Source organism: Lampris incognitus, chromosome 19, assembly GCF_029633865.1.
Source record: "Lampris incognitus isolate fLamInc1 chromosome 19, fLamInc1.hap2, whole genome shotgun sequence".
Taxonomy (NCBI): domain Eukaryota; kingdom Metazoa; phylum Chordata; class Actinopteri; order Lampriformes; family Lampridae; genus Lampris; species Lampris incognitus.
Window position 1 is genome coordinate 2,742,254 of NC_079229.1, and position 15,066 is coordinate 2,757,319.

General features: G+C 42.7%; 1 protein-coding gene across 2 annotated transcripts in view; it reads right to left on the reverse strand.

Annotated features, from left to right (window-relative positions):
* The window catches only part of ptbp2a (polypyrimidine tract binding protein 2a), a 31,536-nt gene that overhangs the window by 1,975 nt on the left and 14,495 nt on the right, over positions 1 to 15,066 (reverse strand). The window contains exons 3-13 of one of the 2 annotated variants that reach the window (XM_056299016.1): positions 12,452 to 12,512; positions 10,624 to 10,796; positions 9,488 to 9,628; positions 8,491 to 8,646; positions 8,213 to 8,323; positions 7,120 to 7,318; positions 4,961 to 5,076; positions 1,650 to 1,683; positions 1,073 to 1,165; positions 371 to 587; positions 201 to 278 (exon numbers count right to left, since the gene is read on the reverse strand). In XM_056299016.1, the coding sequence (XP_056154991.1) occupies positions 201 to 278; positions 371 to 587; positions 1,073 to 1,165; positions 1,650 to 1,683; positions 4,961 to 5,076; positions 7,120 to 7,318; positions 8,213 to 8,323; positions 8,491 to 8,646; positions 9,488 to 9,628; positions 10,624 to 10,796; positions 12,452 to 12,512 (1,379 nt within the window). Of the gene's footprint in view, positions 1 to 200; positions 279 to 370; positions 588 to 1,072; positions 1,166 to 1,649; positions 1,684 to 4,960; positions 5,077 to 7,107; positions 7,319 to 8,212; positions 8,324 to 8,490; positions 8,647 to 9,487; positions 9,629 to 10,623; positions 10,797 to 12,451; positions 12,513 to 15,066 lie in introns of both variants that reach the window. The other variant, XM_056299015.1, reaches the window with a different exon arrangement.

A 15,066-nucleotide genomic window follows, 5' to 3' on the forward strand; every position in this document is an offset into this window, starting at 1 on the left:
AAGCTTCATTAAGAAATTCTGGCCGGTGTATTTAATTGGCCATTTTTGGTTCACAATAGCAAGATCGTGAATCAGCAAGGACAGAGTGCGCATGGTGTTACCTTTCCTTTGTTAATATGCACAAACGTGGTTGTCATGAAATGTTGACATGAATTAACTGAATATGCTTAGACAGTGGACAGTCTTCTAAATGAACTTACTGGAAAAACTTGAATGCTTTCACTGTGCCACCTGCATTAGAAAACAACAGCCGCAGGTCTTCTTCGGTCACATCTTGCCTGTCAGAAAGACACACAAAGAAACAAGTTAAGTTTCCATACTTTAGCCATTAGTGGTTTACGTTCATAACCAGTTTCCTTTCAGCACTCACGGGATGTTGGAAAGGTGGAGAGTGGCAGAGGGGGGGAATATATTTTGGAAGTTCTTGGAGCCGGGTTTCTTGAAGCGGTGTAGTGGGGAGTTGGTGAAGTCCTTGGTCAGGCCCTGGTCGTCCAAGCCATCACGGGGCAGGGCCACCGTCTGGTGCTTGGACAGGGTCACTCTGATGATCTTCCCATACATCTTCTGGCCATTCATGTGGCTCATTGCTGTGACAGTTGGGGGGAAAAAATTAAATAATAGTAGCTCAATGATGGGTGCTGTGTACTGGCGAGAGTCTGGCAATACGATATGTATCACGATACAGGGGTTACGATTCAACATATACTGCGATACCGTAAGAAAGGACATATATTGTGGTTTCATAGGCCCATGTTCTTTGTGTTGGAGTGGAAGAGTCAAATGGCTGAAGATAGATTACAACACTGTTATCTAGCGGTCGTGAGGTTACACTGAACAGAAAATGTTTGTCACGAACCTTTACAACATTGCGATACTCGAGTGTATCGATATTTTCTTACACCCCTACTCAATGATGGGAATGCACAGATTCTACTTATTTACAGTCCAAACAGAACTGAAGAAATACACTAAAAGTAAGTGACTATATACATACCAAATAATTTCTATACTTGCAAAAATATGGTTTAAGTAAATTTTGGAATCACAGCTTCGTGTTCACAATACTGCTCACCTCGCTGGGCCTGGTTGGCATCTGCCATTTGAATGAGAGCACTGTCCTTCTTATTGTAGAGGATTTTTACCCTCTGGACATCCCCAAAGACCCCTGCATTAGAGTCACAGCCAGCCAGGAGGAGAGAGGGTGAGGTGGAGAGAAAGCACAGTCAGGAAACAAACTATTAGCACTGGGAAGCAGGCCAATTCAGACAACACAGTAGAGAGTACATACAAGACTGTAGAGTGAGAGGTGTAAGACAGAACAGGTAAAGAGAGAGACACCCTCTAAACAGATAAGTTATCAAGCTGTATCAGATGGCTATTATAAACAAATCAGCATGCGAAAAATCATTTAACCGTGCATTCACATAAATAAATGACTATGTTCTGACTCTCAGGTCAAAATAATGAACATTAACCAAAACCAGTAAACAAGGGGGCAAAATGTATTACAACTACCAGACAAATCAACTACTGTGTGGAAAAAATATGTGTAAGCTGGCAATAATGATATATGTCTCAAAGATAGAGAGAAAAATAATAAAAACAGAGGGTAAAGAGAGAAAGAAGAGAGAGAGCTAACGATAACATACCGAAGAGGGTAAACAGACTTTGGGGCGTAACCATCTTTAGAGGGAGAGAAGAGCAACAAGCAGCGTGAGACAGGTAGAGAGGTAGAAGAGTCGGAGCGGAGCGGAGGTAGAGAGCGGAGATGGACAGATCGGAGATCCAGAGCGGAGGTAGGTAGGAGGGATGGTGCCCCGCCCCCCGCCCCCCCCGGAGTGATGGAGGTGGTGGGTCATGGAGGAGGAGAAATCATGGAGGATTGGGGTGGTTAATGTAGGAGGGAGTGGAAGGGTTCCACATGGTGGTTTGGGGCAGGGGGATTGAAAGCCCCCAGCACACAGATGATGAGGGATGAAGAGGGACAAGTACAGGTACAGGGAAGGACAATGGTTAATTTAAAGGGAATGGAGGGGAGAGGGGGTGAGGGAGAAAAGGGGAAATGAATGGCAAGGGGAGGGGAGGGTCAATGCAAATTTAAAAAAAAGTAAGGAGGGGGAGGGACAAAAAATAAAATATAGGTCAGTACACTGGAATAATGCAGGTAGTTTGGTCAGAGAAAATGGCTTGGATCAATGCTTATTTAGTCAAAAACCCGCAAATAACTTAAGCCAAAATATATTTCATCCTGGACAAGCATGGGGTAAAAGGTACATTCATGTCAAAAATCATATTAAAACCAGCAATATAAAACATAACCATGGGCTAAAATAACATGCAGCAGGTAGATCAACATACAAGACCTCAGCTGAGAATGGTAGTGTAAGGTAAAGAAATACTGGGGGTAAATAGTTTAAGAGACATGCAAGTAAAACTGTGAGTTACAACTTGGCATGCAAGAGTTGATGTGAAGGCCACAGGAGCCACGGTGGCGTTCACACAAGTCAGAGAGCTTCTCCTCACACTTTCTCAACTGGTTCTCATGTAAAGCAGATTGCATGTTTCCCTACAAAATGTGCAGCATAAATTAAATGTGATCCATGAGTGATGAAGTAGTGAGGGAAGGAGAGCGAGTGCACAGTATCCAACCATCAGGGGATCTCCTGGTATGGTTTCAATACTGTCCAGGCTCCATCATGGCACATTCATTCAGCGCTGGAAAGAGGACTTGAGGAGCAGAGAGAACAGAAAAGGGGGTAAATGACAGATTGTAGAAACTATTGGTGTCAGTTTAAAGGGAAAGAGGGACAGACAGCATGGAGAGGAGAAGACAGTGAACAAGCATTTCATAGATGAAGACAAGTGCAAAGTTTTTGTTCCTACAACTAGACACAGGAGAGAACAGGGAATGACTTCATATGAGCTGTCCTATGAACTGAAGACTCAAGAGCTTAGAGAGAAAAACAGAGTTAGCCGAGTTAGATACTGTTTCACACAAGAGTAAAGAGCTGGGAGACACAAGACATGTCTTGGTGAGGTGATGGACACAGCAAATTCACCCTCAATCTTACAGGGATATGATGAGTCTTGACCCAAACACAACAACAAAATAAATAAGACTACAGCAGCCCACACATGGAGGGGGTAGTATAGATGGTTAAGACGAACCCTAGATGTTTAAAACGGAGCCGGCCATCAAGAGACCGGGTCTAACGCAAGAGAGGAACCCACTGGTTTTTCTTTCCATATCCTGGGATAGGTGAGTACATATGTGTGATTAACACTACAACGACTGGGATTTCACTCCTACCTAAAACGACCATGGGCGGTCAAAATGACGGCCGGTTTTTAAATTCTATATTCTGTCAAGATAAATACCCAGTTGAGATATGAATTTGATTTGATCTGATTTTGATATACTTTATTAGTCCACGTGGGGGATTCCTCTCTGCATTTAACCCATGCTAGCTGTGTAGCGAGGAGCAGTGGGCAGCCGCTGTGCAGCACCCGCGGACCAACTCCAGTTGGTCTTGCCATGCCTCAGTCTGGGGCACTGACCCTAACATGCATGTCTTTTTGATGGTGGGGGAAACCGGAGCACCCGGAGAAAACCCACCGCAGACACAGGGAGAACATGCAAACTCCACACAGGACGACCCGGGGGTTCGAACCAATTAATTAACTATTAATGAATAATTAACTATTACGTGTAATTAATTTAATTTAATAAATAATAAATTAAATAGTTAGTAAGTAAATTAAATAATTAGTGGTTATTAGTATGTGTAATTAATTAGCTTAATGCATTATATATGTTAGTATGTCCGTTATGAAATCGACACCAAAATTAATACTATTTTTCAAACAATTTAAAATGGCGGCTGTCCAACGACTGTAAATATTGCAAGGCCTCGGTGGTAGTCATGGTGCGTCTGTAACGGCGTCTATAACCAGACATGTTGGACATAATCACACATCAAGTTTAGACTATTTTTCTGCACTGGAGGGCGCTAGTGTGTTTCTAGAACAGAGCAACGAACTTCACGAAGGAAATGATTTAACCAACACGTCATAAATACTGACATGACGCCCACGATCACGCGCAAATGACGAGACGGTCCTGTTGACCGCTTATTGTCGTTTTAGGTAGATCTTATAACGTGTTTTTTGTGCGATAGATCTAAAACTCATTTTAATGCAAATATATGCAATTTTGGGAGCATCCAGGAAGCGGCAGATCTGTATCTGTTTTTCTCCAAACTTTTAAAATCCAAAAACACTCATAATGACCGCCGTGGTGGTTCTGGTGTTAACAGTGCAGTTAGAAACAACAAGTATTGTATCTGTGATGATACACTGGTGCAAAGCTCCAGTAAGGATGGAAAAGATAAAACTAAAAACTCAGGGGGGGTTTTCTGGAGATTTAGTTTTATCTTCTAGCATAGTAGTGATTGTTATGGCACTTTTATGGAAGCTTTTTTTTAAGGGGGGAGAGGGTGAAACAAGTCCATCAAACCTATTAGTCCAAAAAATTGGTCTTCTGAAGTTTTTCCTCCATTCAGAGTCAAGGGAAAAGCTCAGGACTGCATTTCCTTGTAACATCCCAAGTAAATATGGTTTTCATCGTCTAATTTATCAAAGAGCTGTTTTAGTCACAAATATTAAAACTGAACCACCAGAGTCTGGGAATAACATGTAAACATGGGAAATTCTTCTTTTCGTCATTTCATTTTAAATTTCAAAATCAAGCACGCAGGTAACTCAAAAAAAAAATCAAAATGGTGTTTCTCAAAAGAGACTATACAACAGACACAAGACATGAGAATGAAAATGGCAGCACAAAGAGGGGACATTTAGCGATGACCAGTAGCACCCCATTAGACAGAGTAAGACAGAGTTAAGCTGTGGAGAGTCTGATCTGGGTATGTGGGTCTGTCTGATACGTGTGTGTCTTACTGACCTCCTCATTTAGGTTGCTGACCAGTAGGACGCCATTGGCGGCTGTCTGACCGGCAAGAGCTACCCTCCCAGCAGCAGCAGCAGCAGCCGCCGCAGCGCTGAGGGGATTCAGAGCTCCTGAAAGGAGGCAAGAAGAAAGTCACAGCATGGGGTGCAGCCCTAACACTAAAGACTAGAACAATTTCATGAAGACCGAGCCTGATTAACACATAATCATACTGTAGTACTTAGTACTATAAAAGCTACACAGCAGTATGTGAATGCTGAATTCTCTGGTCTTCTTTCTTTCTTGCTGCATGCTCAATAATCCAGGTAAGAAAATTAAAAAAAAAAGTTCAATCAGTTCATCAGGACACGTTTATTAGGAGAAATGTTTCATCACTCATCTAAGTAACTTCTTCAGTTGCAAATGACTGGAGGTCCAAATATCCCCACCCTTATAAACAATACAGTTGCACAAGGATCGGTTTCATATGCAAACTGTCGTGACCATTACCTAGAGTTACAATGGCCATGTGTACTATTCACAGAGGACTGGGTAATAGTTGCAATCACAGCATTGTAAGATGGTGACTGATGTACTCTTTGGTCTCCCCCTCGGTTCAGGGATGGTTGAATCAGTTCATCTGGACACAATGTTTAGCGGAAGAAACATTTCATTATCATCCAAGTGACTTTGTCAGTCTCAGCTGACTGCAGGTATCCCCCAACCAGTCTAGATGAACTGATTAACCTCTCTGTGATTTCCTTACCTGGTTTATTGAGCATGCATAGACATTCAGGAATGGTCGTTCCCTCTTCACTTAGATGGCCTCCCCATTCAAACCAGCATTCATCCCTATCAAGGATGTGCACATACTCATCCTTGAAAGAGTGACCAGCTCTCTAGTGAAAACCGGTTGTGATTCCATATGTGGTGGGTGTGTCGGAACAGTTGAGACGCGTGTTTTCTAAACGCCGCGTCTCAGTTCAAACCCCAAAACACAAGTTGGTCCACCCCAGGGATCGGGTCCCCCGGCACAAACAGAGCAATATAGTGTACGCTGTTAAGTGCTGGGAGGATTGCTGTGAATTGTTCATCGAGGAAACCAAATATACACTGGCGAAGAGGATGGCACAACACAGGAGAGCTAACATGTCAGGCCAGGACTCCACAGTCTACATCGGGTGGGGGTGGGAGGCGCAGTCTTATCCAGAAAGAGCCAGTGCGGGTGAAGGTTTTTGTTCCAACCAAGCAGTTACACACCTGATCCCACTAATCAACCAGTAGAGTCTTTGCTGAGGAACTTGATTAGGAGACACAGGTGTGTAATTGCTTGGTTGGAACAAAAACCTTCACCCACACTGGCTCTTTCTGGATAAGATTGCCCACCTCTGGTCTACACCCATCTACAGGCCAGTGGTCACTCTTTCAAGGATGAGGATGTGCACATCCTTGATAGGGAGGAATGCTGGTTTGAACGGGGAGTCAAAGAGGCCATCTATAATAAGAGGGAACAACCAACCCTGAATTGATGGGGCGGTCCTAAGAATACATCTGTCGCCATTGTAAAATGCTATAATTGCAACTATTCCCCAATCCTCTGTGAATAGTACATTACCATTGTAACTCTAGGTAATGGTCACGGTAATTTGCATATGAAACTGATTGTTGTTTTCGGGTGCTATTCCACTGTATTGTTTGTAAGGCTGGGGATACCTGCAGTCAGTTGAAACTGAAGAGGTCACTTAAAGTTTCTCCCAGTAAACGTTGTGTCCGGATGAACTAATTCAACTTTCTGTGGTTCTTTGCTTTAAGTTTTTTTTTTTGTACACAAGAATTGACTGGTTTGGCAAATTCACACACAAACAGTTGCTGGGTATTATTTAACTATATTTAACCTGTATTATTTAATTAAAGTAATTATTTGAAGTATCTGCCTGGCAGAGCATGTTAAACAAAAACAAGTCTTTAACAAAGCTCGCGTATTATGTACATATGTTAAAAGACTGAAATACTGCGTGTGAAGCAGCACAAACAGCAAGCTACAGTGGATCATATATATCACACTGCAGTATGACAAATGCCGCACAGGCCATCTAATGCTAGAAGCAGAGGCAAGAGAAAGTGGGAAAGATGAGGTAGTAAAAAATAAAATAGGGATCTACCTGGGATCTTACCGAGCAGGGAGTTGGAATCTTTACTGAAGGCTGCGGCCACTGACGGGTCAAGACTGGGTTGACCATCTCCCGCTGGGAGCTCGGGTCGCGTATAGTCACGACTCTTGTCATTGTTGTACTTCACATTAAGGTTTACCAGCTTGGAAAAATCAATGCGCAATGTGCAGCATGAGTTGTAGATGTTCTGGCCATCAAGGGCCTGAAGAGAGAGACGTGAGAAAGAAGTATACTCAGTTGTTACATGAAGGACAGGTGCAAGGCTTCTTCTGTTGGCACCATCACCACTTGTTATAGGCCTGGGTTCATGGAACTCTGTACGTCCCACAGAATGGACCCCAGAGGCGTGGAGGAAGGGTGCTTGTGTGTGTGTGTGTGAATAAAATTGAGACAATACATGTGTGCTAGGGCTGCAAAATAAGATTAAAATATAAATCATGATTTGACAATGCACAACTTCTAAATGTTTTCCCCCAGCCAGATTAAAACATTCACATGGAAACAGGTTAGCTATCAGTTACGACTAGGTTAAGGTGAGCTTTAGGTAAAGCTTAGGGTTAGGTTGAGGTTAGGTTAAGCTTAGGCTAAGGTTGAAGTTAGGTAAAGCTTAGGGTTAGGTTGAAGTTAGATCAAGGTTAGCATTAGGTTGAGGTTAGGTCAAGGGTCACTGATGTTGTATCAAACTCAGGCTAGGGGTAAACAGATCTCGACGGGGAAAAAAGAGTTCAATACAACACCTGAGACTTCAGAGGATTCCCAACTGACATTCAGTTGGCATTCTGTCTACTGGATTAGTAAGTAACACAACCTGCCTACCTGCTAACACTACCAGATGTTTTACTCTGCCTTATCAGAGCACTGAGATGGGGGTTTCTAGTTCAATTGGGATTCTTACGGTTATTTCTTGCTTTGGACAGTAGCCAGGCAGCTAATAAACGGAAAGCGATCCGGCTGTATTTGCGACAGTCGCGCATAAAAACACTTGGAAGCTTGGGGGGGGGGTTAAAAGTTGTGTACAGCCACTTTAAATTTAATATGCAGTGATTTATGTGAAAGAGTATGGTGGGAAGTTGTGTGAAATGACATGAATTCTCACTAGCTTGGCCTGCTGAGCATTCACAGGGTCACTGAATTGAAGCAGGGCCTGGAACTGATTGTTCTTCGTGAAAGTAATTATCTTCATGACTGTCCCAAACTTAGAGAAAATCTGGAAAAAAAACAAAAAAACCAACAAAGAATCACATCAATTATGGTTATTAACATTATAATACAAACAGAAGGTTCTAGAAAGTGCCACCTGAAACCTCTTGTGGCCAACACTGGACTATCTCGGTGAGTTTTTCCACTGTATGCCTGATGTTTCTGTTTTGGTACCTGTTGGAGAACATCTAACGTGACGGGATAGAACATGTTGTCAATGATGATGCGGAGGACCGGGCTAGAGGCTGCTGCCAGGGCCTCCTGAACATCTGAACTGGGAGAACCACCAGACTGGACAGCTGAAACAGCCTGCAACACTGCCTGGGTCCGCTATGGAGAAACAACATATGTCAGTTACTGTCAGTGTGGTAATACTGGGCCACAACAAACAAGATTTTACTATCTTTCAGAGGCTTCATTTTTCATTACAATTTACAGCAAGGTCCGTACCTTCACTGACTACAGTGTAATACAAGGTTCATACCTTCACTGACTACCGAGTAATACAGTCAGATAGTACCCGTCATTGACCACCGTGCTACTTTTTGGTCAGGGGATGCCATTTACATCCTGCACAGCTTTGGTCTCAAAGCAAATAAATGCATGTTGTCGTTTTTTCCAGTCAAACAAAGAAGGTTGTTTTTTGTTTTTTCAAAACATTTCCGTGCCAATTAACATTTACATGCATTTTGAGAACTTTCAACAAGTTGCTTTCAGCAATTAGTTTCTACAAAACATTTAGGTTTTCATCACTAGTGTTTTTAATTTCCTTAAGACCAAATTTGGGGAAAGAAAACACTTTTTCTTTCCCAAAACGCCGTGGCTACAAAAACAATAGTTGGAGTTCATCTATGTTAGAAAAATAAATCAAATCCAATGCTTGCCCCTTGCCCCCCCTATTACATCCCACCTCAGCAGCCTGTTTCTGTGGGAAATGTGTCACATCTCGGAAGCTTGTGACACTCGAAATGCCTTTTCATGTAGTCTTTAAGAAATATTCAATTAAAAATGTTCACACAGTAAAACATGCTAAAACACAGCTTTCAAGTATTATCTCATGAGAATGTCACTGTTTAAAGTATGTCTAAACCGAACTTAACCAAACAAACTCAATCCTCCTTGGTGAATTGTTGGCGATACAGTGGTAACATTTCTGTCATTCTCCACTTACTTGGTTGCCAGCATCCGTCTTGAGCTCTTTGTGGTTGGAGTACTGGATGAAAACAGGGACATTGCGTACATGAGGGGTCACAGTGGTGTAGTAGTTAACCATGGTGATGGCTGCCTCCTCAGTGCCCATTTCCAAGAACGCCTTGTTGAGAGAAAGGAAAGAAGAATGACCCAGTTTATTTCTTCCAACTTATCACTGATCAGCAATAACCACTAGCCGCGATTACATGGACAACTCCTCACCGATGAACAATACTCACCAGCTGCAGTTACATGGACAATTCATCACTGATCAACAATAATCACCAGCTGCAGTTACATGGACAACTCATCACTGATCAACAATAATCACCAGCTGCAGTTACATGGACAACTCATCACTTGTCAACAATAATCACCAGCTGCAGTTACATGGACAACTCATCACTTGTCAACAATAACCACTAGCTGTGGTTACATGGACAACTCATCTCTGATCAACAATAATCACCAGCTGCAGTTACATGGACAACACATCACTGATCAACAATAATCACCAGCTGCGGTTACATGGACAACATTACTTCAGCCTGACTGAGGCCATTCTGACTAGAGGTTCCAACTACCTGTTTATATGGACGCTGAATAACGTGATCCGATAAGATGTAAATCTAGATGCCCCAAAGCATTTAATCAGACAATAAAACACTGTTAAAATGTTAATGTTAACGTTAGAAGACCTGGCTGATCAAATTACAAACATGGAGAGCAAATATCCAGACTCCCTACTCATTACCCTTGGGGATTTTAACATAGCAAACATCAGCCATGAACTGCCAAAATACAAGACAGCATGTTAAATGTCCCACATGACACAAAAAAACAACCCTCTGGAGCAACGCTACACAATATTCAAGGACACCTACCACGCTGCCCCCGTCACTGCCTGAATCAGACAAACTACATAATGAACTCCACTTTGCTGTAAAACTTAAATGAATCCAAAACAACCATTCCTAGAAGCATTGTAGTTATTTTACTTTTCCTGTAGGACTTCCTAGTCCTGATTTCAGTTCCACCTCTAATAGAAACACAAATGATGCCATGTACACAACCTCTTGTGTGTCACAGTGCGCAGACCTGGTTTCCCCTACTCACTTGATTCTTTCCCTTCAGGGTGAGGATGTTGGTGACCTTCCCAAAGGGCAGGCCAAGAGCAATGACTTCAGTCTCTGAGGCTTCATTAGGCAACTTCCTAATATGGAGCACTCGGGATGGGGGGGCTTCCTCCACCCTCAGCTTTTTACTATCACTGCCATTAGAAGTCCCATCTGAAATGAGATAAACATTGACAAGTAGCATTAAATCACATAAACATAGTCATCCTGATTCATTTATTTACACTTGGGTCTTTCCACCTTGCCATGACAGGCATTAAAAAACACTGTTCGGGCGTCCAGGTGGCATAGCGCATCTATTCCATTGCCTACCAACACGGGGTTCGCCAGTTCGAATGCCCGTGTTACGTCTGGCTTATTCGGGTGTCCCTACAGACAAAATTGGCCGTGTCTGCGGGTGGGAAACCGGATGTGGGTATGTGTCCTGGTTGCTGCACTAGCGCCTCCTCTGTTCGGGAGAGAGGGGGAACTGGGGGGAATAGTGTGATCCTCTCACACGCTACGTCACACTGGTGAAACTCCTCACTGTCAGGTGAAAAGAAGCAGCTGGTGACTCCACATGTATGGGAGGAGGCATGTGGTAGTCTGCAGCCCTCCCCGGATCGGCAGAGGGGGTTGAGCAGCGACCAGGACAGCTTGGAAGAGTGGGGTAATTGGCCAAGTACATTTGGGAGAAAAGGGGGGGAAATAAAAAATGAATTAAATTAATTCTTTTTTTAAAAACAAAAAAACATGCTGTTCTTTCTTTGGCAGCTCCTCTTACCACACCAGCTTTTTTTTTTTTTTTACTGAATCCTTTCATTGCTTTAAAAAGCTCTTTTAGGGCCCTTTCACGCCTACCTCATTTGGTCCAGACTTTTGGACTTTTCAGTTTGATCCCAACCAAATTTACAGGTGTGAAACCTCCCGCAGGCCACGGTCCGAACCAAACAGCTGAACCTTGGTCCGACTAAAGGAGGTGAATGGTTCATTTCTAGAGTGAAAATATGTTTTGTAGGGTTCAGACTTTTTTGGACCAATTACAGAAATTCCGGCAGGCTATTGTCAGAACCGGAAAAATGAGCTACGTTCGCACATGGGGAGAGGAGAAGACTAAGTTTTTAATTGAAATATAGTCCGACGATATAAAAAGTCCACTAGGAAAAACTCAAAAATGCTGACACTATTATTATGTTATATTATTATTATAGTGGCAACAAAATGAATCTGTTCATTAATTTTTCTCCATTAATTCAAACAGCGATAGAAGGCTACCCACCGAATTGACAACGTGCCAACATCAGACACACGCCCATGTACAAACCAGTCAATGTCAAGTATAGGAAGACGCAATCTACGTAGATGATGATGACGGGACTTAAGTATGTCATGTGAAGTTCTTAAATGCGCTCACATAATTGCAATGTGAAACCAAAACCCACATCAAATGTATAAAATGTAACAAAGACATGAACCTTGGTTCAAACTCTCAGGTGTGAGAAGGCCACCACACCACATTCCACCTAAACCCTTTGAGGTACTATTTTTAACCTCTTTTTCCACAAATTGAACACACTACTATACATCAATACTAGTCAATATATCAATACCATACATCATGTTCATCCCAATTAAATACCGTCATGGGAAAGTATCCATATATATTTCCAAATATTTCTCTGGGAAGGAGGACTGCTTTCAAATATTGTATTACTCCTTCATGTCTCGTAAGGCTGTCAGAGACTGCAGATCGACGTGCTTTATGACGCTCCACCCCCTAACTTTTCAGGGGTTGCCAGACAAGGGAAGAGAGGTAGGGACGAACTCACCACTCATACTGCTTATGCCAGAGTTGGGACTGTTGTACATACTCAGCTCATCGGATCCTCTCTGTGGCAAAAAAAGAAAAAAAAACACAAAGACAGAAGGTTTCAAAATCCATGAAAAAACAATTCCCATTTTCCAGACAACTGTCTCCAAGACAAAGCCCTCTGATGACAGTTTAAAGAAACAGAGGAAGGTATAAAGGAAAGGTTGGGGGCAAGGGGGCATAAAGCACCAGCAGAAAAGTAGTCCTGGACGGTCCGCGGTGGTGTAGCGGTCTAAGCATCGGCTTTGTGTCGATGCAGTTGCCCACTGGGGACCGGGGTTTGCGCCCCGGTCTCGTCAGATCCAACTATGGCCGGACTCGATGAAGTAGCAATAATTGGCAACGCTGTCTTCGGGAAGGGGGCGGAGTCGGCTTCAGTTCGTCACATGAATGCGTCTCTGTGTGTGTCGGAAAAAGCAGTGGTTCGGCCTGGATTCGCCTTGTCACAAAAGTGGGGAGGCGTGTCCTTCGAGACTGCTGGCCGGAGAGATGCAGTTGGTGAACGCATACAGTACGAGGGTGGGTGTTTGAACTAAAATAGGGATCGATTAGCCACTAAATTGGGAGAAAAAGGGGAAAAATCAGAAATAAATTTAAAATAAATAGAAAAGTAGTCCTGTTCCTCCTTTCCTGGTATGGGTTTAAATCATGTTGCATTTAGGATGTCTAGACATGTCATTTTATCAAAAGCTGCTCTGGTTCCCAAAGGACTGTATGGAGCTCTGTACCACAGCCAGCGAGCGGCTGGTGTGCACCCTGGCTCTTAAACCTGACTGATAGGATGACGGGATACCTAGCTGGGGACCCATTACACACACAATTCTTAATAGCTTCATACACACCCCTTTGCCCTTTCTGTCTGAGTGAATTTGAACCAATTGTTCCTCTTTCACCAACATTTTTTATGGTTACGATAAAACTGGACATTGCAGGCCTGGTTCAATAACACAAGAGAGATAAATTGAAGGGCAATAGAGTTAGCGTTGACTTCGACTGAAATGGGAACCCAGAATGTCTGAGCAAGAAGAATGTAAGAAATGTTCTCTTTCATAGCATTCTTTTTGATGTCTCACTATGGGATACGCCCCCACACGTATTCACAGAAGAGGTGACTGAATATCAGCTCTTCTGTGAATATGCGAGGGGGGGTATCCCATACTGAGACAGCTCACTCATGCTGCTCAGAGAACCGGGGTTACGGAAATAACCTTAAGTTTTCTCTACCAAAAGCTGGCAATTTTCTTTTTGGCCGAGATATAAAATTAGGACTGCCCCCGACCAAAGTCTTCCCAGTCAACTAGTAGTCGTTAGTTCAAGCTATATGTCGACTAGTCATCGCACATTTGATATTAATTTAATTGTGTAAATATATATATTTTTGGGGCATCATAAAATGGTTTTAGTTCAAGGGCTGAGAAAGAATATTATAAGTATGTCTGTGAATGTTCTCATTCATCCAGGTCATGGTTATCCAAAGGAGTTGAATCAAGTGCAACTGGACTTGGTATATATCCGTGAAGACTAGCTTAGTCTAGTCAGAAAGGCACGAACTGAGGAAGCCTCTTGGATGAGAGGCGAAACGTCTTCACGGATATATACCAAGTCCAGTTGCACTTGATTCAACTCCTTTGGATAATATTATAAGTAAGATAGTTAACACTGCATTACATTACAGAGAAATACAAAACAATAATAATAATGAGCCTCTACAATATAAATTTGACAAGCGCATGCACGAAACAAGTCGCCTTTTAACGACACCAGCAAGAGGTCACGAAGAGATTCTGGATGTGTTGGAACAACCAGCAAAGAGCCTGAACATTTTGTCAACTTATTTCAACACATTCACACAACTTATGAACGTGTAACACCAACACAATAACGGACACCAACTGTGTCTGTTGCTTCAAATTAAAGCGCCTCATACAACTCATACATGTTTTTTTTTATTGTTTCCTATTTTTTTTAAGCATTTCATAGTTTTTTTCTTCCTTTTCTCTTCTTCTTCTTCTTCTTTTCTGAGACTAAGTGACCAATGAAAACTTGGTCGACTGAGACTCATCTCGCCAGGAAGCAGCCCTACATAAACTATTAATTAAATTATCAGGCAGCAAAGAACTACTTTATCTGAGGAGTCAGTGTTTTAAGACCATTCCTTTTCCCTTACAGGGAAGACTACCCTGTTTTGTGCATGGGGAAATGCAGCTGCCACTCAACAAATGAGGTCTGGTTTACAAGGGGTAGTAACAAGTGTGTTTTGTTCTAGCCTGGTCATGAGGCGTTCCAGTTTCATCAGAACCATTCTGATATGACCACTATAAAGAAACACTTTAAAGAAACATGACTGTCATAGAAACAAGCATGAAACCTTCCAGACCCACAGCGCACCTGTAGTTGTACCGTGTATGTGCATATATGTAGGTGCAGCAATGCAGTGTTCAATGACAAGGGGCTAACAGCAGACGTCCCTCTCGGGCCGTCCATGAGTGAGACAGTGACTATAACTTGCCACACATAGCCCAGAGGCAGTTGCGCACGCAACATCCCTACTAACCGTCCGTCTCAGGTTGTCCA